Source organism: Schistocerca gregaria, chromosome 3, assembly GCF_023897955.1.
Source record: "Schistocerca gregaria isolate iqSchGreg1 chromosome 3, iqSchGreg1.2, whole genome shotgun sequence".
Lineage (NCBI taxonomy): Eukaryota > Metazoa > Arthropoda > Insecta > Orthoptera > Acrididae > Schistocerca > Schistocerca gregaria.
Window position 1 is genome coordinate 358608874 of NC_064922.1, and position 23515 is coordinate 358632388.

Here is a 23515-nt window from a genome sequence, read left to right on the forward strand (position 1 = left end):
TCTGACTTAGGTGGTGTTGCCTTTCTAATGAAGTTGATATGTTAAACTACAACTTTTGTCTTTGCCTTAGCCACTTGATTCACAAGGAACATAAAAGTATCAGTCTTATGAGAAGGAAAGTTGCTACTCGCCATATAGCGGAGATGCCGAGATGTTACATACCATCCTGGATTTTCCATTGTTTGAAAATGTCAAACTTGTTATCCTTATTCTTTATAAAAAGAAGTATAACTCCTATACATACAGCTAATATTACAAAAAGTTCTGAACAGGCAGCTACCTGAGTATTTTCTGCAGTCCAGTAGTGCTAGTTCCAACCAGATACACGTATACGTGTTTGAGTAGTATGTTACTCTTCAGTGATTCGGATGCCAGTGTTATGTTGGTGGTTTTGGTTCAAAGACTGGTTTCATGCAGACCTTCGCACTATCCTATTCTGCTCCCTGAGCTAACTTCTTATTCTGTGCATAAATGCTGCAACTTGCATGTATTGGAAGTTCCTTCCTGTATTTGATACTTGGTCTCTTTCCACACAGGGTCAGCACAATGGACTTGCATTCGGGAGGACATGGTTCAAACCAGCATCTGGCCATCCTGATTTAAGTTTTCTGCAATTTCTCTAAACTGCTTCAGGCAAAAACCAGGATGAGATTCTTTTGAAATGGCATGGCCAACTTCCTTCCCCATACTTCCATAATCTGATGTGACTGATGACCTCACTGTTTGGTTCCCTCCCTCAAATCAACCAACCAACCAATCTCCTTGTACAATTTTTACCCTCCATTACCAAACTGACAGTTTCTTGATGCCTCCAGATGTGTTCTATTAACAAACCCAATTTTTTGTCAGTTTGTTTTATAATTTCTTTCCCTAATTTGATTAGGACGGTAACAGACTTTACAAATTATATCAAAGGCTTCAATTGGTGTTGGTAAACTGTAGGGAGTACTAACTTAAAAACAGGACACTGAATGTAAGTTGTCCTTCTCAGCTCGAAGATTGATGCACATCTCCATGCTGGCATGTCCAGTACAAATCTCATCACTACACATTACTGCTACCTAAACCCAAGGTTACTACATAGAAGGTTGTGCCAATGCATTTGACAGTGATTGGCTGTGACGGCACTGCCGAGAAGAAGTAACAGCATGAAACACATTCTCATGCTTTGATATGGCACTGTTTCACATAAAATAATATTAATTTATGAAAACTGAAGGGCGATGTAATGAAGCATCCCCACCTCCTGCCACACACACACACACACACACACACACACACAGTGACTCAACTTACTACTTACTGAGGCCATGAAAATCTTACATTGTCTTTCTAGTAATTGCAAGAGAAAATTATAGATTATAGCTTCTCTTGACATATATAAGTGTTGTATTAATTTTTAACACACAGTTTCACCCACATACGTGTATGTCGCATATATTGCACAGACATATATGTCTGACTATCCTATTTTACACCATACGACTCCAAAGAAGATGTGAAATTTATCGTGGTATTCGGCTGTGTGGTGTGATCTTTGATCCTGAAACATTTTGACAGAAATATTGGCAAACCACAGAGCTCATTCTCGTGACGTGGTTTACACAATGAGCAGCATAACAAAAAGGCAAATTGCACTTTATACTTTTAAAGCTTGCCAAGTTAAATAAATCCATTTTGGTATATGTTAGTTATGGTTTCATCAAAATAATCAGCCCTCTGAGGCTCAGAATTTGTTTTCTAGGATGGGCTTGGCAACACTGGGATTCCTGAGCTGGGGATCTGGTAAGCACTACCAGTCATCTGTCACCATAAGCTCTGAACATGCTTCAGTGACCACCATATGGTGTGGCACTGGAACATCGTGTGTCACAGGGAATGGGGATCTTTGTTTGACCACCCAGATCACAAGGGTGGAAAAACCTCTACAAAAGGAAAAAACTTCAATTTGAAAGTGTACTGCATGCCGATGAGATGCATGGCTATTGTGGTGGAACAGTTGTTGGTGGACAACCTCCGGAGAATCTGCTGCACCTCAATTGTATAAGGCTTACTCAGGCACACACATCTCTCTTGTGAGTGGATCTGTATTTCCCTAACTGATTGTGGAACTGAGATGGAATGCTTGAAATGAAATGTTTCACTCCCAGTGGAATAGGTGGGCCACTGGTGGTTATCAGCGAGAGGTGTACAAATTCTCCTTCCATCCTGCCTTCTCCTATCTCCACTGCAACCATTAAAGCAGTTCAGTCTGCCACAGCACAGATGCATGAATACATGTGTATTGAAGCACAGTGGTTAGAGTAGGCCAACTTGGGTTCCCACAAACGCAAGCTTCACAGAACCCATGCAGCCTGCTACACCTGACAAAAGGTTGCACTGTTAATCCACTATAACTAGCCAGATATATGTTTGGGTAGGTAATTTCATTGCAGCTCATTTATCATAACAGTGTGAGCAGCAAAATAAACAAACTGAACTTGAAGGATGCTGAGGAGAAATTAAGACTGGAGAATATATACCAGACATGAAAAGGAGCTGGAGTCCAACAGGGGAAAAGTTTTCATAAGTTTATGGGGCAGCTACAATAAAGCAGTAGGTGTCTCTCAATGTAAATTGTATAAAAATTTAATTAACACTCTTTCAGGAACCTTGAGTATTTTATGACATGGTTGTAAATTTGACCAGCGATTTCCTCAGTCCATAAATATGAGGGTTGGAACTTAAATAGTGGCAACTATTGATTCACAACTGATACAAAAGAGTTACATGTTTGCACCTGTTACTGTCCTTCGGAGTAGTCACCAGTGTTGTGTAGAGCCCGTTGCCAGCGATGTGGAAGGCATAGTACACCGTTAACAGAGCCTGTTCTGTTGATGGTGCGGATGGAGTGGTCTATTGCTGGTCACATCTCTGGAACAGTTCTGAAGCGAACGCCACAAAGTGGTTCCTTCATCTTTGGAATCAAATCAAAGTCGCAAGGACTTCCGTCCGGGGAGTATGGTGGGTGGTACAGTACTTCCCAGTCCCATCGACGGAACAGAGCAGCTGCAGCTTGCACTGTATGCGCCTGCACATTTTCTTGCAAAATGATGGGTGGGTTGCGCAGAAAGTGTTGCCACTTCTTTTGCAGAGCTGCTCACAAGTGATGCTCCAAAACTGAACAGTAATACTGTTCACAGACAGTTTGCCATGGAGGAATGTAATGTGTTAAAATAACACCATCACAGTCGTACACAAGAATCACCATAACTTTCACCATACTGGGGCTTTGATACACTTTCAACTTTCGCGGCAACCCATAATGACATCATTCGTTGGATTGGCGTTCCAGTTTTGGCACGATGTGACCATGTCTCATCCAGTGTTAAGATACAGTGTAAAAAAGCCTCTCCTTCGCACTCATAGTGCTCAAAGTGCATCTGAGCAGCATCTAATGCATCCATTTTTGCATTTCTGCCAAGTCTTGCGGAACCCATTGTGATGCAATTTTCACGTGCCCAGGCATTCCTTCAGGATGCCAGTCACGCTTGTATGCGCTAATCCGGTTTCGTGGGCGAGCTCACGAATCATATGGCGTCGATCACTGTCCACTAACGTGGCAACAGCATGCGCTCCTTCTTCAGAGACACTAGGACGACCTGCCTGATGCATGTCTGCCACAGCTTGCCGACCTTTGTGGGAGGGTTTTACCCAACACACCAGTGTTCTGTATGGCAATGCCGATTCCCGACATGCCTCTTGAAGACTTCGATGACACTGTCGTGCTGTACGACCTCTGGCACATTCAATCTTGATCCAACTCCATTGTTCCTGCTTCGAAAACAGAGTGACACTGTTACATTAGACAGCTTGCTCACAAGTGGCTGTGCGTGCTCACAAGTGGCTGTGTTTCCCCCGATTGCGCGCACATGGGATGGGCTCGGAGGTATGGTAGGTATATCAACAACATGTGTTATCAGTGACAATAGTAGAGTCCATTGCATAGTGTCTCCACAGCAGTGTTGCCACTATTTAAGTTCCGACCTACGTATTTTGAAAGAAGTCAAAGACTTAGTGGCTGACAACTGTGTGGAACTGTGTACTAAGGACTTGAGGCCGAAGCATTGAGAGGCTTTCTAAATTTAGGGCAAACACTGATTCAAATAGCAAAAAATGTGGCTCAGTGGATATTAAAACCACATTCTGGTGTTAAGTGACATAGTGCGAAGAAACCTTAGTATGAAAGAATAGTTGCTTCTTTCAGGCATATACTTTTTAGATTAACACAATATGCAAAACAAACTTTGTTTTGGCTAGAATGAATTTGGGAAATTTAGAATGAACTGTTTGGCCATTTAGAATGAATTCAGTGAACCTGCAACACACATGTGGAAAAATTAAGTATTGTAACTGGGGTCATATTTGGCAGAAACATAAGAAGGTTACAAAAAGTAGACTTCCAAAACCTAACTTTAGTTCCGTTGCAGTATATTAGACATCTTCAGGTTCTTAGATGCATTGATCTCAACTTTCAGAGATGGTTCTTCCTACTACAGAAAACATGCATTAGAGGTTACCTGATGATGCTTCAAATTGAGAATAGCCAGTACTAGTTGAAAGACAGTGAAGTTTCAGAGAAAATCATTCATATCAAAATAAATGCAGTAAATAAACCCAAAATACACTAAGAAGGAAAAAAGTTCAAATGAAATCAACCATTTTCTGGCCTACAGTGACCCAAAATGAATCCAAATTCATTGAGTCTCATCTTGTGATACTTGGGTAAAAAAATACTTTCCATCAACCTCCGAACCCTACTCATGACACTACATTGGAAGTGTACAAAATAAACTGTTCATAGCGTAGCACAGTGGAAAGATGGGCAGCCAAGCAAGACTTCTTTATCGTGCGCTTGAGTTGGGCATGGCGTGGCTTGGAGTGGTGTGAAGCTGCCAGCCCATTGCACTGGTAACATGCGGCAGCTTGCATGTCTATCTACCAGGCAAGCAGGGACAGGTTAAAAGTGGAATGTGTACACCTCTGGTATGGGCATGCAATTCAACATGAGGGCTTGTGTAGCCAGTCCTCCTGACGTAGGGATTTTTCAGAGTGCTCATGTTAATAGTAACGGAATGCATGCTGTTGGTCAGACTGTGTTTATAGTAGTTAGTTTCACTGTGTTTATAGTAGTTAGTTTGAGAAGCTTTTCCTTTCCTAGATTCAGAAGGGTTTACAGGCGATTGCTGGCCATTTAAAAGCTGTCAGGCTATTGCGCAATGGGATACTGTTGGTAGAAATACCTAGTTCCCAACAAGTAAAGGACCTCCAGAAACCTCAATGCCTTGAGGAAGATGCAGTAGAAACTAAACTGTACAACTCTGTGAACTACAGCAAAGGTGTACTTTCCCAAAAAAGAACTGAAAGTTGATTGGACCTAATAAGGCATTGTTGACGTGCAAAACATAATGAAAAGAGTGGATGGTAATCAAGTGAAATCAGGCCTGTTCATACTGACTTTCAACAGTATGAAACTTACAGAGCCTGTCAAGGCAGTTTTTCTCCACCTAGGCATGCAGCCTTATGTCCCGAACCCCATGTGGTGCTTTAAATGCCAGTGCTTTGGGTATACCACTCCTGGGTGTAAGGTAGAAACCACTTGTGGCAAATGTGGTACAGCTGCCCAGGAGTCAGTTGTTGATCTCCTTTGAAGTGTGTGAACTACTCTGGGGATCACCTCTCTGGAGTAGATATTGCAGTGTCTTCCTTGAAGAAAGGATACTGCAAATAAAAACAATGAATTTCATCCTGTATGGTAAGGCTAAAAATATCTGTAAGGCCTGGCAGCCCCTCATGTTCGCTTCCTCCTTTGCTTCTATTCTTAAACAACCAGTTCAGAAGACCAGTTCTGTACACAAATGGAGGTTGGTAGTGTCAGCACTAGTACCTGCATTTGTCAGTGCACTTGTGCTGCTGCAGTTACCTCAAAGACCATACCTCTTCCCAGAACACCAGAAAAGGCTGTGGCTGCCAGCATTGAGGAGCTCCCAACCCTGCCAAAGGTTCAGTGTAGTCCACTGTCCTAGCACTGCCACTACCACCACCATGGTTGTGATTCCAAGGGGGGGGGGGGGGGGGAGGTAGCAAAGGAATTACAGACATTGTCTGCAAGTGGTCATTGATCAGATCAGTGGGGAAAGTTGAAAAGTTGTGCGAAACCAGGATTCAAACTTGGCTTTCGTACTTACTAAGCAGATGCACTGACCACTGCACCATCCGAACACAGCGGTCATTGCAACTGCATGGACTACTGCAGCATCGACTGTTCAGGCAACGTCTGCTCTAGACCTATTACTCCATGCAGGTACACTTAACATCACAACCATAACATTCCCTTATTAGATTGGTGTAGAGATTCATCCTTGCAACTCTTGTGATTTATCTCAGCATCCAGCTATGCTGTGTCCTGTTCTTCCTTGACATCAAAGGTCTTTCTTCCATCCAGATTTCTATAAGTGAATTGGCTGTAAAACAAAACACTGCTCCTCTACTCAAATAAAGTTCAGTTAACTCTCTAAATTGTCAAAAACATTCATAAACAGCTACATGTTACATAGGATGTTACTGCCCCCATAACCAACTAATACTTTCTGTCTCAAAGACACCTCGTTAACATTCTGTACATAACAATCACTTATGTACATCATATTCGTCTTCCTTGGTGCCAGAGATCTTCCAAGGTACCAGAGCTCCTTCATTCCTCCTTGCTCCACAGAGATTACAAATCCTCTTCAGCAGGTAGATTTCGCACCTATTGAGTAGCGCTTTCCCACAGTATGTGGCTCAATGTTTACAAACTAATTGCGATCACACACATCTTTACCCTGAGCTTTATATTTGACGTGCGTGATACACGCCCTTCTGTGAATGCCATGGATTACTACATATCCCTCCACTAATAGAAAAGGTGTCTTGATCATACACTTTGCAGTTAATCAATACAAACATACATATCCTCTAATTAGAATTGTTATGCACTCTTTTCTTTTATATTTAAGAGCTCCTCTACTTTGGATGGCAAAGTGGCATTGAGTGAGCCGTAATTTCATTGCTTTTTTTTTTTTTACCAGAGCACTTTCGGTCTTTAACCATAAATTTTTCTTACCTCTGGAGGAAGCAATTATTGTACAAAATTTTAAGCTCAAACATAAGATTACAAAGAGAGTCGATTACTCATGGTAAACTAGAGAGTTAGATAATTTTTACTTTCTCAATTTATTATCCAGTTTGGAGGAGATGCTACCTTAAGCAGGATCTTTATTCCTTTTCTTCATGAATATTACACTTAAACATTCCTCCCTTCTTGTAGGCCGTATTTCCATGGATTCAGCACTCTTATCCTTTTGTTTTGCAGGCCAGGTCAGTGTAAGGTACCTCTCCTTTCTTCTAATGTGGTTGGAATCCAACCTTTCATGAATCCACTCGAACCTGGCATACGCTCCCTTCTTGGGGGCTTGCTTACCCGGAATGTGGTTAGGGTCCTCCCTTCTTTGGGTCCATCTGAAACTGGCATAAGCTTCCTTCATTGGGGATTACTTTTCCATAACTCCCAATTTAAAGTAACGTAACTCACCCACCTTTTCTGCTACTTTATTGAGTGCTTTAGTACTTCTCCCCTTTCACTTCACCTTGTATAAAGACTGTACCCTCCAGGAAACTTCAGCTACCTCCCACTTTTCCTGTCCGTTTTCCTCCCTCCAAACCTCATTTTCCTTCTTAAAATTGGCTTATCATTTCTACGAGGGTAATCCCAAAAGTAGTAAGGTCTCCTATTTTTTTTATAAGTGCATAGACCTGTTTATTTCTACAATGGTTTACATCAGTTTACAGCTTGAACATTTAGCTATTTTTCGACATAATCACCATTTGTGTTGATGCATTTTTGTAGACGTTGTGGCAGTTTTTGTAAGCCCATGTCGTACCACCATGCTGTTCAGAAATTTATGAACCTCTTCTTTCACCTCGTCCTTGGAGCTGAATTGCTTTCTGGCCAAATGTTCTTTTAACCTAGGGAACAGGTGATAGTCACTGGGTGCCAAGTCAGGACTGTTGAGTGGGTGGGTGATTATGTTCCACTGAAACTGTTGCAGGAAAGCAATGGTTTGCCGAGAGATTTGTGGACAAGCGTTGTTATGGAAAATGTGTATGCCCTTGCTCAACATTCCTCTTCTCCGGTTCTGAATTGCCCATTTGATTTTTTTCAGTCTCACATTAATTGTGGTCCCAGCGATCCAGCTCCAACGATGAGGTGAAAGAAGAGGTTCATAACTTTCTGAACAGCATGGCAGCGAGCTGGTATGACATGGGCATACAAAAACTGCCACAGCATCTACAAAAATGCAGTGTCAGAAATGGTGATTATGTCAAAAAATAGCTAAATGTTCAAGCTGTAAACTGATATCAACCTTTGTAGAAATAAATAGGTCTATGTACTTACCAAAAAAAATAGGAGACCTTACTTTTGGGATTACCCTCCTATATCAAGCTTATTAGTAGGACACCCTGTCCTGTAACACGTCTTGTACATGTTCCTCAAATTAATATCCGACTGACCCTCTTTTAGTAGCTCATTGTTTGTACTTCTTTACCATTTCCACATTATATAAAACTTTCTCTCTCTCTGTGTAGTTCAACTCGTGCTTGTGGTGAGCAAAAGCTAGTGTTTTATGTTCTCCCATACTAATATCCCACCCTCACTGAAATAAAACACACAATATTCCATACTCTGCGGCGTCAGTAATTAACTTAACAGGTTTGTTCCTCTGTGGGTGTTTTAAAATGGCTACCTCTACTACAGCTACTTTAATCTCATGAAAGGCCTTAGACTCTTCATTACCTAAAATCCATTTACTTTTTTTCCCAGCCCCTTCAACAAGTTCAATAGTTTATGATTATTCAAGGGCTGACCTCAAATCTATTTCCTATAGAGTCCTGTTAGTTCCAGAAATGTTTTCAATTGCTTTGTACTTTTAGATTCTAGACATTTTATGGCTCGTTTCCTGTTTGGATCTGCTTTTATTCCATTTATGCCTACAAAGTGACCAAGAAACTTAAGTTCATCTGTCCCAAAAGTAGACATTGACAGTCTTATAGTGATATATTTGATGTAAAACCTTTCTAATGTTGTAATCAGTAAATCACAATGTTCTCCCCATTTCTTGGACACTTGGATTATGTCATCTACATAGCTTATTAGTTATTTTAATAAACCTGTACCTAGCTAAGCATCCAAGGCTCTTATGAATAGCAACACTGAGATATTTAATCAAAAGGATTACACTCTAAGCTGGTATGACTTACTCTTTAAAAAAAAGTCAGTTTCTTTTAATTGTCACCAATTTTGATTTGCCAATACCCAATGTGAGACCCATCAAGCTAAAATACTTTGCTTGCTCGAACTTCATCAATATCTTGTCTATACCGACTGTTTGATCTATCTCAGGATCTATGTGCTTATTTAGAGTACATGCATTCAATTTTAGACGCATTGCCCCTCCCCCCCATCCTTTTACACACTACTAATAACAGGTTATTGCATACACTAGAACTCCTTTCTATTAGTCCTCCTCCTAAATGTTTTATTAATCTCCTTTTGTACTTAATGGTACCGAATTGGGTTTACAGAAAAGTTTGATCTTAAAACTACAAACATAATTTCCAAGTACTCCAAATTCATAATCTTTCATCCTAATTAGTTCTTGGAGTGTACTTGGTGTATCTATAAATCCGTCACGGTGGTTGTTGCTACAAGGTGGATGTTATATGTCTGATCTTGATAAGTACATGTTAATATATGTGCCGAAAAATCCAGTATTACTTTAAATCTTATCAGCCAATCAATACCTAGGAACAAATGCAAATTTACATTAGGCACTACCAAGCATTTCTGCATAGACGTAAAATTATTTGATGTTATCAGTAACCACACTTCATGCTTAATTTGTCTTGCTTTGCTTCCAGTTATTCCTACTATGTATACTCCACTAACTGGCAGTTTTGGATACACTCTATTGTTTTAATAATTCGAACAAAGACACAGATACACGGGAAATTCCATTTCCCAAAGCTATGTACACACTCAACTCACAGATCGTCATTCGATACCTGTTTCTTTGTCTTCAGCGAGTAACCAATTTTATATTGGTGTTTCCTGATTAAAAGCAACCAACTTCTTTTCATATGGGCCCACACTTAATTTTACATATCCTGAATCGTGTGCCTTGACTAGGACATCCATCGTTTTCTGTTACTGTTGTTTGGTTTGTCAAAAAATATTTCACCATTCTAGCACCTTCCTTAAGGCCACTATTTGTAAACATTTGTGTATCAGCACTTTGTTCTCCCCATCTTTATTGTTTAGATTTACTATTCTACTTTTATTTACTGGACAGTAATTAACCTCTCTGGTATTTAGTGTTAAATCTACCTTCTTCCTGGCATGTATCCTTGTGACTGGGATTGTTGTGCTCATTATTCATCGTGCCTATATTTTCAACAAATGAAACCTCTATATAAAATTTTCTTTCTTACCTTTACTAAATTTGCTTCATAAATTGGGTTATCTAAATACTTCGGTCTTGTTAGGTGCCACTGTGTGTACTGTTTGAAACTACCCCATGAACTGAATTCCAGCATCAATTTCTCTTATGTTTTCTTATACCAATATTTACACTTGAATTTCTCCTGAAAATCATCTGATGAGGTAAACTCTTCCGAATGGATGGTTCCCAACTCAGCAGCTTCCTATAGCATATAACTAGATTCAAAGTCTATCTTTCTAGAGTCTTCTCACCTTTGTGATAATGATCTTGAAAACACTCCCAGAAGTTTGAATGTACGCCCCATCTGGTTTTTAACTTTGTAAAATGTTTATAAAAATTCATTATGCTTCCCAACTGGTATTCCTCTAGTGGTATTGTTGCATCAAAAGATTTACCTTTAGTTCTCCTTTAGTCTTTGCCAATTCGTCCCATAGTCTTTTAAACTCATTGGTGGTGTTAAAGTGACTTCCTCCCCAAAAAGTCAACTGCTTGATTTTGTTAAGATAGATAAACTACCTAATGAAGTATGACCCTATATTAACAACCCTTGTACTAACATTGAGTCTTCTCCAGTTATGCTTGTAGAAATGCAGAATTTTAAGAGTATTGTCAAACATGCTCATTTTCTTTACCATGATCAAATGAACCAGTGAAAATGGTGCTATGGTAGAGAATGTCACCATAAATGTTCCAAAAGAATCAAAGAGAAGCAGGTAAAGGCAGACATGTTTGGTCACAGCAATGTGTTTTGACTCACTCAGCAATCAAACCACAAACATTTCTTAATGGTTCTGTAATCCACACTCATTTTATTCATTTTAAGTATAAACAGTAAATGCATTTGTTTAACAGTCAAGTTTTCATGAGATAGCTAATACAGCACCCAAATGAGTTATGACAGCTGCTTCAGAGTGTTAAAAATATTTGCTTAGAGGTTTTTACTCGTGTTGGGTTGTGCAGAAAACAAAGCATATATAGATGAATATAACTTTAATGTAAATCAGTGATAGTATCAGAGGATAAACAATACTGAGAAATGTAGCATGGCAACAGGGGAGGGTAGTGATCCATCATGTGAATTTTTAGAATTTGTCATCTTTCATTGCAAGAACAGATTATTGTACTTGTCTAGATAAACTGTGATCATCTTCAGAACAGTTTGTTTTGAAGTAGGTGCTGTAAAAAATTGTTATTATTGGCTAAAATTTTTGTTTATCACCACTGACTGATACGGAGATGATCATAATTGATCAAAATAGAAATCAAATTTTATAAAATCTTGCTATCAAAGACTGAAAAAAATTCAACAAATTACTATATTGTTACAGTGTGAGCTTAAGTTGCTTAGTTAGTGGTGTTTATAAAGGCTCCACTTAATGTTTGCTATTTCACTATCTAATTTTGAAATACTGTATGTATTTTTTTAACTTGGTGGAAAAAATCCAGTCACTAACAACCTTATTAACATAACATACATAATGTCAGTATTACAGTCCAAGGGAAAGGATCAGCAGGGTCATCTATCATCACAGACAGTACATTTTACATTTCAAATAATATTTCATCTACTTTTTTTCCTGAGATCTATGATCTGTGACCTTTGCAGTCATCAGATTCTTGTTGTAAACACTTTTTGCTGTACTCGAAAAGCTGAGGCAAAGGGGAAGTCTAATGTTCTTTAAAAACTCTAAAGTACATTATATAAAGTGTGAAAGCCACTCATATCTGTAATAATGTAGCACTAAAGCTATTAAAATAATGATCTCTGTGTGTATATTCACATTATTTCTATTTCACATAGGAGCTTGAACAGCGGAAGTTGAAGAAGTCCGAGAAGTTTGGTATGGCATTCTACATTTATGACATAATTGGTGCTGACTTGGTTGAATGGTAATTGTTTATTCTGTGTATATAATACCATTTTTTGTGTATAGTAAGTTTTTTGTTATAGTCAAGTCTTTAATAACTTGTATTGTTTGTACTTTCAGTATAGAAACAACATCTGGAAATCTTCTGAGATTACGGAAGAAGAAATAAAGATTTCCATATCTGAAATAAACAAATTTCTTTATTTTGTTCGAAAAAAAAACTTAAACAAGATCAGCAGTAGGGCTTGTTCTTGTTCATTAATAGTGTCAAGTCATTTATGCTATAAAATTTTGATAACTCCATTTTGAGTGACTCAATATACGACATTTCAGATACCCTTCTTTATCCTGGGAGTAGTACCAACATTCTGTAGCTTCTGTTTTGGTAGTTCAGTTCCCATCTACCTGCATTGTAGAATCCAGTTTTTCTTTTTGGTTTGACAAGGTGTATACGTGGACAAAACTCAGGGAAAAAGACACATTTTGGAAACATCTTTGATGTGCAGCAACATGTACACTGCGTATTTTCGTATTATGAAATTATACATTCCAAACACCACATGTTACTTTCCGAATCATTGAAATCGAGATTTTGCTTTTGTAAGCTGCTCGTAGCTCAATTCATGTGATCTCGCTAGCCGATGACAGCGGATATTCAGAGCATAGGACACGTGATGTAGCCAGCCTACAGCAACATCACTGTTAACTAGCACGAACACACAAACAGCGAAAGTTAATAGCTTAAATTAATACACATAGTGTTGCTACAAGAAAAGCAAAGGTTTCACATGTAATATTGGTTTCTAAGGTAGAGAAACTAAGCTTTCACATATACTGTTGATCTTTTTTGCGCACGTTACACTTTAAGATATCTCACACAAATGTGCCAGTAAAATTTTTAATAATAACATAAATGTCTGCCCTCAGGGTTCGAAATTCTTCTAAATGGTTTGTCATCAAAGAGTTCATTTTTAAATGAGAGGAAAACGCTCTGTGATTTAATAAATTCATGGTACATTCTTGCACATAGTTCAACTTACATAAAAGGATATTTACTTTGAAAGTAACGCTTTTCAAACCACTATTCGCAATATTTTCCCTCAACCTGTTACAAAAAGGTAAGGTTCGTTTCAGCAGTTGCCAGAGAGCGCCAGATTAACAGGCGCCACCGCGCTTGGGTACCTATCATGATGTAGGAAGCCCGTATGTACGTACATGTACACCATTGAAAGATCATACATTATGTGGTTTTCCAGGTGTAAATTTTCTTGGAGCACCAGTACTGTATTACATCATGTTTGGTTCATTATTATGGCATAATGCCATACGTGCTAGAAAATGAAAATGTGCACTTTAAATGCAGCAAACAGTTGAAACTAGTCAGTACAGTGGAATTAAACATTTCGTTTCAAATACATTTACTGCCTCTGCGGTAAAGGTTAACAAAAGTCAAATTTCGTTAGCAAACAGACAAAAATAACGTCATTGTTTCACAAGGCGATTAATGCTTGACTGTCAAAAAAGTGGAAATAAAATAAAATATGAAATTAATGACATATTTTAGCCTTCCGTATTAATGTGAATGTGTTTTAATTCACTTGATAGTTCCCGACCACAGATATCCGTTTTGTTTTCATTTGACGTGAGACTAAACAAAGGGGAAACAGCAAAATTACTAGGTGTAAACATGGGTCACGTGGAGACTACCCACCATAACTCAGACTGCTCTGCACATCAACCCCGGGTCTACGACATTTGCGAACCGAGTCAATACAAAAAAAAAAAAAAAAAAAAAAAAAAAAAAAAAAATGTTCATCTTGTAGCGCACATCTTTCTGAAAAGTCTGAAACATAAAACATATGTATTCGAGGAAATGTAAGACATATTATTTGGTCTTAAGTATGCCAAAGTGCATTGCCACACCTCTTCATAAAGCATTTTTTTACTGCACGTCCAAACTATGTTCAAGAGAGTGGAAATTGAAATGTCCTGTGGTGCGTCTCCTGCTCCCAGTTGGCCAGTTTGACAGCCGGCCCCTCTTAAAAAAAAAAAAAAAATCCTCGCAATTAATAGTGGATGGGATTATTTGTAATCGAGAAAACAAGAACTCTTCTGAAAATCTGAACTATTTATTATCTATTAGTTAATAACTTGCTGTTTTGTGTGACATAAAATTAAATATAGGATATATAAAATCAATACTGACAAAAGATAGCAAGAAATTACATATTTCTTCAAACCTTACCCCCTAGCATTTTTTCTCTCTAATCTTGCTGCAGCTTTACATGGCGTGCTTTCCTTTCTGCGAAAGAATCTATTACCTCATCAAAGTTTGTCAAATGTTTTGCTACATGCAAAATCAAAATGTCCTTATCTAATACTGAAAAACCTATTAATACAAATAATACCCAAGACTGGTGTCATTTCTCGATCTGATTATGTCTATTTTGCCACTGTGTGCTAGATAAAATAAAATAGGCCTTTCTAATATAGCAGCAATTTTGTAATACACCAAATAAACAAGACTGTTTTGGTACTAATTGCCAAAACGACAGAATATAATTCACAAAGTACCAATATCAAATACCTATTAGGCCTACTACAAGTAAAAAGCTTTACATTACGAAATAGTTTCACATTTCATTAATACGCACCAACTTCTCAAGCACGAGATCGAAAAGTATTATTACGAAATTTTTATATAAATTTGGAATCCTCTTATTCTTCCATAATTTGTGATGCCCTCGTTCCTTCTCCTTCTTCGTTCTAACAGTCTCCTCATCACCAATTCTGTAGCTATTGCTGCTACTGTCAAAATTTGTTCACCGATTAACTTCACTAACCCTGCCAGAATCACAGGTTTAGTTATTCCACGTTACTTCCAGAAAAGAACTTACGCGGCTGCTAGCCAGGGTCTATTCTACTGGTCCTTATAGTGTAGCGATCTCGCCAAAAATTTCCTGTCAAAATTTCATTTTCTTGGATACGGAATCTTTCTCACCTGTTATTCCTGTCAGTTGTTTATTTCCATTCTGGTAGTCTGAATCTATGGATTTCACTAGTAATTATAACAACACTGATCATTTGCAAACCCAATCAACCACTTAATCAGACAGTGATTGGCATCCTTCTTTTCGGCTTTACTCCACTCAACTCGTATAGCCCCGTCCCCTTTTCGTCTGCAGAAAGTTTATTTCTAGATGCAACGAGGATTCTCCTGTCAGACACATCATGTACACTGTGCATGCATTCAAATGTCAACTTATGAGTCACTCAGAAATCAACTTAAAATGTGTTCAAAACCAACAGGGAAGCATTTCAAAATCTTATGAATAATCGACAGACAAACGTGTGCTGGATGCTAGGTTGTGAAACAAGTTTTGTCCCCTCAAGAATATGAATTTGGCGCCCCCTTTTGCCAGTAGCATCTAGCTGTTTGCTGCCAACAGCCACATTCCTGTAGCCAGAAGCGGGAGAATCTACTACTCAAAATGTGACTCAACTGTGCATGAGCCCGCTCGTAACTGCTAAAACGAATCTAATGTAAACAGTTGTGACATCACGCTCATCAGAGGCAATTTGTTGTTATCCTAAAGCCTTTGACACATTTTGCTGTTGGGAGACGCTTGCATGAGCATGCACACAGTTGTTGTATATGGTGCATTTAAGTTATTCTGTTTTGTTTTTTTGTTTTTTCCCCCTTCTTGTTTATGTTTTATTGTTGAAGTATTATTCTGCAGTAGTGGGATACACTAATATCCTTTGTTGGAGTATCGGTTCTTACCAGTCAAAATTACAAAAATTTAACTGAAAACTAAAACAATGAAAAATTTCCGGAATTCTAAAAATATCCAGGGTTTTGCCCGGATCTCCTGGGTTGTATACACTCTGTTTGACTTACATAAAATTATGGGGAAGGCTTTCAAAATTCTTGATATTTGTATAGCTGACATACATAAATAATTGTGAGTGAGTTTTCATTCCTGTATCTAGCTGCTGGACGTAGTATGCTGGTGTAGGTACTGGAAAAATGAAAACATTTCACTGTTGGATGCTATCCATCTCCATTATATTATGGCCTTTCTCCAATATTAATTTTCCTATCAGATTAGATACAGAGGTTAACCAAGACACTTCTTGAAACATTGTTTTTATTTTGATTTGGATAGTCATCAGTAACCATAATTATTTGCTTTTACTTCACTATTTCTTGAAAACGAGTAGTCTTGGTCACAATGTCAGGCTTTGTGCATACATTGTTGCTACTGCAGTAACTCCAAATGTAAAAGACACCACAGTTTTTCTGTCTGCAAATGCTTATTCTTTTTCCTAGACATGCATAACTACCTTCCTTGAGAGTGATGCCAAGCATCAGTTGTGCATTTGTTCAACTGATGATAAATATTTAACGCCTAAATTCCATCTGAATAAAATACATATCCCTTTACTTAAAATGAAGTGACAATTCAGTGCCTTAGTGGTTGCTTCAAGCCATTTTTAAACAGCTCCTATCTATTTCTACAGTGTTTTCATCATCTCTGGGCCTTCTTGAACCTCTCCAGGTTCTAACTCAGTCCCATCATAAGTGCTAATGCTATCTCGCCCCTGAATATATCAAACTGTTATCTCACTGAAGCATTGAAATCGTGCAAAAATAAGTCTCTGAACATCCTTGCTTTGATTCCATCCTTACAAGATAAAGAACAGTAATAACCACAGTGCTTGACGAAACTTTTTGTTCTTGTTTCTCAAAACCACCTGAATGTACATGACACTATTAATGTTAAGTTTACTTTTCACCTTGCAGATTAAGAGCACAAAATTTTTTACTGTTATAGAATCTGTAATTCAGTTTCAAGTGAAATTACTTTCCCTTCATTGCAGAAGTAATTTTGAGAAGCATATTCCATTTTTCACGCGGTGTGACATTTCCTGAGTGTCTTCTTTTTACTCACTAATACTTTTGCCATGAGCACTCAGTGTCTTGCTTCCTCCTCTATTACATTTTTCAGAGTTACACTTGGTGCAAAAATGCATGCTACATAACTCAGTCTCTATATGTGCAGATGTGGGCATTGCACTTCATTGGAAGGGTAGCGCTGTTCAAAAAGAAGTCTACACACGATAAAACTCGCAGATTGCACAGGCAAATGTGGTGGCTGTCCCTTGTGGATCCACATGTGGAATCATCCACAGCTCTGGGCAAAATTCTCCCTCTACATCTTGGTCAATTAACCACCCAAAGACTCTGAAACGCTTCTTTACTTGTAATAATATTATGAAAAGGATAGTTGCTACTCACCATACAGCAGAGATGCTGAGTTGCAGATACACATAACAAAAAGACTGTCACAAAATAAGCTTTTGGCCAACAAGTCCTTTGTCAAACATACACACACTGCACCCCACCCCACCACGCCCGCGTGCGCACAACTCACACATACACACATGACCACAGTCTGTGGCAGCTTAAGCCATACTATGAGCAGCAGCAGCAGCAGCAGCAGCAGCAGGAGTGCATGACGTGTGGGAGGGGGACAGTGAATGCTGCTGGGCAGTGTACAAGGATGAGGTGGAGAGAGTGTAGGGCAGCTATGAGCAGTCAGGAGCCTAAATGGAGAGTAGGGGAGAGGTGAGGGTAGCAGTAAAGGAGAGAAGAATAAAGAATGTCAACGTCGTGTTGAGAGGTATATTCAGCAACAGAATCGTGCAATTGTTTCTTGGCCACTGTTTGTCGGTGGCCCTCCCACAACGATATTTTTCCATCCATCGAACTACTAAATATACTCATCCATCCCTACACAACCTCTGCTCCCAATCCCTTACCGCAAGGCTCATATCCCTGTAGTACACCTAGACACAAGACCTGTCCCATACATCATACCGCCATCATGTACTACATACAGTCCAATCACAATAATCATCATCTCATCAAAGACAGGGCTACCTGTGAAACCAGTTATGTGACCTACAAGCTAAGCTGCAACCACTGACAACCGACAAGCTGTCTGTCACAAGAAGCTGTCCATCCACATGGATGCCCACCACCAGACTGTGGCCAAGAAACAACTGGACCATCCTGTTGCTCAGCATACCGCCCAACACAACATTCTCCATTTAAATGACTGCTTCAAAGCCTGTGCCGTATCGATCATTCATACTAACAGCAGCTTTTCTAAATTGCATAAATGAAAACTTTCCCGTAACACTCATGGCCTCAACTTTCATAAGCCATTGTCCTCATCCATCAGCTCCTTCCCTGTTCCCATTCCAGCACTAAACAACTGTCTATTCCATCCACACACTTTTTACTTCTCTCCTTTTCCACTAACCTCCCATCCTTCCCCTTGCCACCTCTGCCTAAGCTCCCAATTGCACGTAGCTGCCCTACCCCCTCTCCACCTCATCCCTGCATGCTCCCCAGCAGCACTTACGACCCCTACACCTACCCTGCTATCCCCCCCCCCCCCCCCCCCCCCCCCCAGTTGCCTCGTCCATCATACACCGCTGCTAGGCTGTGGTCGTGGCTGTGTGTGTGTGTGTTTTTGACATAAGCCTTGTTGGCCGAAAGTTTATTTTGTGACAGTCTTTTTGTTGTGCCTATCTGTGACTCAGCAGCTTCTGTGCTATAGAGTGAGAACAGCTATGATTTTTGTAATATTGTTACATTCCATCCTATCAATAACACTTGGTTTACGAATCATGAAAGAAGATTGTATACATGTAAGAGACTTGGAGAAACTAGGTTTCAGATCGATTACAGAATGGTAAGACAGAGATTTCAAAATCAGATTGTAAATTGTAAGAACTTCGGCAGGCAGATGTTAACGGTGACCATAATGTATTGGTTATGAACTATGGATTAAAGCTGAAGAATCTGCAAAAAGGTAGGAAATTAAGGAGATGGGTTGAGAGTTTCAGAGGCAGCATTAGGCAATGATTGACTAGCACAGGGGTAAGCAGTATAGTAGAAGACAAATGAGTAGCTTTTAGAGGTGAAATAGTGAAAACAGCAGCGGATAAAATAAGTAAAAAGACAACATCTAGTAGAAATCCTTGGGTAACATACAAAATAATGACTTGAACTGATGAACAGAGAAATTTACTGTAATTCATGAAAGGAGAAAATATAAAAATTAAGCTGGTGAAAGGGAATACAGACATCTAAAAAATGAGACTGACAGGACATGTAAAATGGCTGAGCAAGTATGGCTAGAGGACAAATGTAAGAATATAGAAGCATAGCTCATGAGGGGAAAGATACATACTGCCTAAGGAAAAATTAGAGAAACAATTGGAGAAGAGAAAAGCACCTGTGTGAACATCAAGAGCTCAAATGGATAACCAGTTCTAAGTAGAGAAGGGAAAGTGGGAAGCTGTAGTAGTATATAGAGAATCTGCACAAGGGAGATAAACTTGCAGGCGGTGTCACAGAAATGAAAGAGGACGTAGATGAAGAGGAGATGGGAGACATGATATTACAAGAATAACTAGACAGAGCACTGAAAGACCTAAGTTAAAACAAGGCCTCACAAGCAGACGACATTCCGTCAACTACTTATAGCCTTGGGAGAGTGAGCCAAGACAAAAAAAATCCATCTGATGTGCAAGTTGTGTGTGAGAGGCAAAATAGCCTCACACTTCAAAAAGAATGTAATAATTCTATGTCCAAAGAAAGCAGGTTCTGTCGGGTGTAATTATTATCAAACTATCAGTTTAATAAGTTGTGGTTGCAAAATATTAACTTGAATTCTTTACATAAGAATGGAAAATGGTTGGAAGTTGATCTTGGGGACGATGAGTTTGGCTTCCAGAGAAATATAGGAACATTAGGCAATACCGACACTAGAACTTCTTTTAAAATATAGGTTGAGGAAAGGCAAACCTAAACTTATACCATTTCTAGACTTAGAGAAAGTTTTTGACAATATTGACTGGAACACTCTTTTTGAAATTCTGAAGCTAGCAGGGGTAAAATACAGGGAGTGAAAGACTATTTACAACTTGTAGAGAAACCAGACAGAAGTTATGAGTTGAGGGGGCATGAAAGGGATATGGTGACAGGGAAGGAAGAGAGTGAGGGAGGGTTGTAGCACATCCCCGATGTTGTTCAATTTGGACATACAGCAAGCAGTAAAGGAAACCGACAAATTTGGAAAGGGAATTAAAAGTTCAGGAAGAAGAACCAAAATACTTTCAGGTTATTAACATTATTTTAATTCCGTCAGATATAGCAAAGAACAGTTGTTTGGAATGGACAGCTTCTTGAAATGAGGATATAACATGAACATAACCAAAACAAAAATAAGGGTAATGGAATGTAGTTGAATTAAATCAGATGATGCTGAGGGAACTGGATTAGGAAAAGAGACACTTAATGTAGTAGATGAGTTTTGCTATTTGGGCAGTAAAATAACTGATAATGCTCGATGTAAAGAGGATATAAAATATACGCTGGCAATGGCAAGAAAAGTGTTTCTGAAAAAGAGAAATTCGTTTACAATAAATATAAATTTAAGTATCAGGATGACACTTCCGAAATATTTCTATGGAGTGTAGCAATGTATGGAGGTGAAACAGTTTAGACAAGAGAATAGAGGCTTTTAAATTGTGGTGTTGCAGAAGAATGCTGAAGGTTAGATGGATAGCATGTAACTAATGAAGAGGTACTGAATAGAATTGGGGAGACTTCAAATTTGTGGCATAACTTGACTAAGAGAAGGGATCGATTGATAGGAGACATTCTGAGACATCAAGGGATCATGAATTTAGTATTTGGGGGGGGGGGGTCATTGAGAGAGATCAAGATATGAATGCAGTAAGCAGATTCAAAAGGATGTAGGTTGCAGTAGATGGGGAGATAAAGAAGCTTGCCCAGGATATAGTAGCACGGAGAGCTGAAGACCACAACAACACTATTGGAGAAACCTTCAGCAACTTTGCTGTCTCGACTGTTGGAGGTTTGTGAGGATCTACACTTTCACAGTGAATTGTTTCTTAATACTTGTTATTTTGTTGTGCAAATTTACAATCACAAATAATGTTCATTACTGATAAGAGTGGGTTGGTGCTTTGTTTTTTAAGATAATGTCATTATTATTATTATCATCATCATCATCATCATCATCATTTAAGACTGATTATGCCTTTCAGCGTTCAGTCTGGAGCATAGCCCCCTTATAAAATTCCTCCATGATCCCTTATTCAGTGCTAACATTGGTGCCTCTTCTGATGTTAAACCTATTACTTCAAAATCATTCTTAACCGATTCCAGGTACCTTCTCCTTGGTCTGCCCCGACTCCTCCTACCCTCTACTGCTGAACCCATGAGTCTCTTGGGTAACCTTGCTTCTCCCATGCGTGTAACATGACCCCACCATCTAAGCCTGACTGCTACATCTATCGAGTTCATTCCCAGTTTTCCTTTGATTTCCTCATTGTGGACACCCTCCTACCATTGTTCCCATCTACTAGTACCTGCAATCATCCTTCATATCCATAACCTGAATCCACCCAGCTTTTGTTCCCATACAACAAAGTTGGTCGAAAGATTGAACGGTAAACGGTGCACAGATAACTTAGTCTTGGTACTGACTTCCTTCTTGCAGAAGAGAGTAGGTCGTAGCTGAGCACTCACTGCATTAGCTTTGCTACACCTCGCTTCCAGTTCTTTCACTATGTTGCCATCCTGTGAACTTGAAACCGTCCACCTGTTCTTTGTTCCTCGTATTTGGCACTCAATCCGTTTATATTTCTTTTCCACTGACATTACTTTTGTTTTGGAGATGCTGATCTTCATACCATAATCTTTACATTTCTGATCTAGCTCTGAAATATTACTTTGCAAACTTTCAATTGAATCTGCCATCACAACTAAGTCATCTGCATATGCAAGACTGCTTATTTTGTGTTCACATATCTTAATCTCACCCCGCCAGACCTTTAATTGCTTGCAAAAGTTTGCCTCCTATTCCATAATCTCGTAGAACAGACAATAACTTCCTCCTAGGAACCCGGTCATATGCCTTTTCTAGATCTATAAAGCATAGATACAATTCCCTGTTCCACTCATAACACTTCTCCATTATTTGCCGTAAGATAAAGATCTGGTCCTGACAACCTCTAAGAGGTCTAAACCCACACTGATTTTCATCCAATTGGTCCCCAAGTAATACTCACATTTTCCTTTCCACAATACCTGAGAAGATTTTACCCATAACGCTGATTAAAGAGATACCTCTGTAGTTGTTGCAATCTTTTCTGTTTCCATGTTTGAAGATTCGTGTGATTACTGCTTTCGTCCAGTCTGATGGAGCCAATCCCGACTCCCACGCCATTTCAGTTATCCTGTGTAGCCATTTAAGAACTGACAATCCATTGTATTTGATGAGTTCCGCCTTTTTTAATCCACCCCAGCTGCTTTATTGCACTGCAATCTATTGACCATTTTCTCCACTTCCTGAAATGTGATGCTATTTCCATCATCCTTCCTATCCCATTCTACCTCGAAATCTGAAAATATTACTGATCATATTTTCACCTACATTGAGCAACTCTTCAAAATATTCCCTCCATCTGCCCAAGGCATCCACAGGATTCACCAGCAGTTTTCCTGGCCTGTCCAGAATACTTTTCATTTCCTTCTTACCTCCCTTTCAAAGACTGCTAATTACACTCCAGAATGGTTTTCCAGCAGCTTGATCCATAATCTCCAACCTGTTTCCAAAGTCTTCCCAAGATTTCTTCTTGGATGCTGCAATCATCTGTATGGCTTTGTTTCTTTCTTCAACATAACTTTTTCTGTCTACCTGAGTTCTAGTATGTAGCCATTTTTGATACGCCTTCTGTTTCCTTTTATAGGCTGCCTTGACTATGTCATTCCACCAAGCTGTTTACTTCATCCTACTTTTACACACTACTGTTCCAAGACATTCTTTAGCCACTTCTAGTACTGTGTCCCTGTACCTTGTCCATTCCTTTTCCAATGACTGTAATTGACTACATTCAACTAACTGGTACCTTTCTGAGATCGCTGTTATGTACTTGAACCTGATTTCCTTATCCTGA

General features: G+C 39.1%; 1 protein-coding gene across 2 annotated transcripts in view; it reads left to right on the forward strand.

The window, feature by feature from the left end:
- LOC126354045 (serine/threonine-protein kinase 19-like) overlaps window positions 1–12623 on the forward strand; it is a 55815-nt gene extending 43192 nt beyond the window's left edge. For both annotated transcript variants that reach the window (XM_050003388.1, XM_050003390.1), the window contains exons 4-5: window positions 12382–12470; window positions 12569–12623. In XM_050003388.1, coding sequence (XP_049859345.1) covers window positions 12382–12470; window positions 12569–12617 — 138 coding nt within the window. In that variant the 3' untranslated portion in view covers window positions 12618–12623. The remainder of the gene's footprint in view (window positions 1–12381; window positions 12471–12568) is intronic.
- Window positions 12624–23515: the final 10892 nt, after the last annotated feature.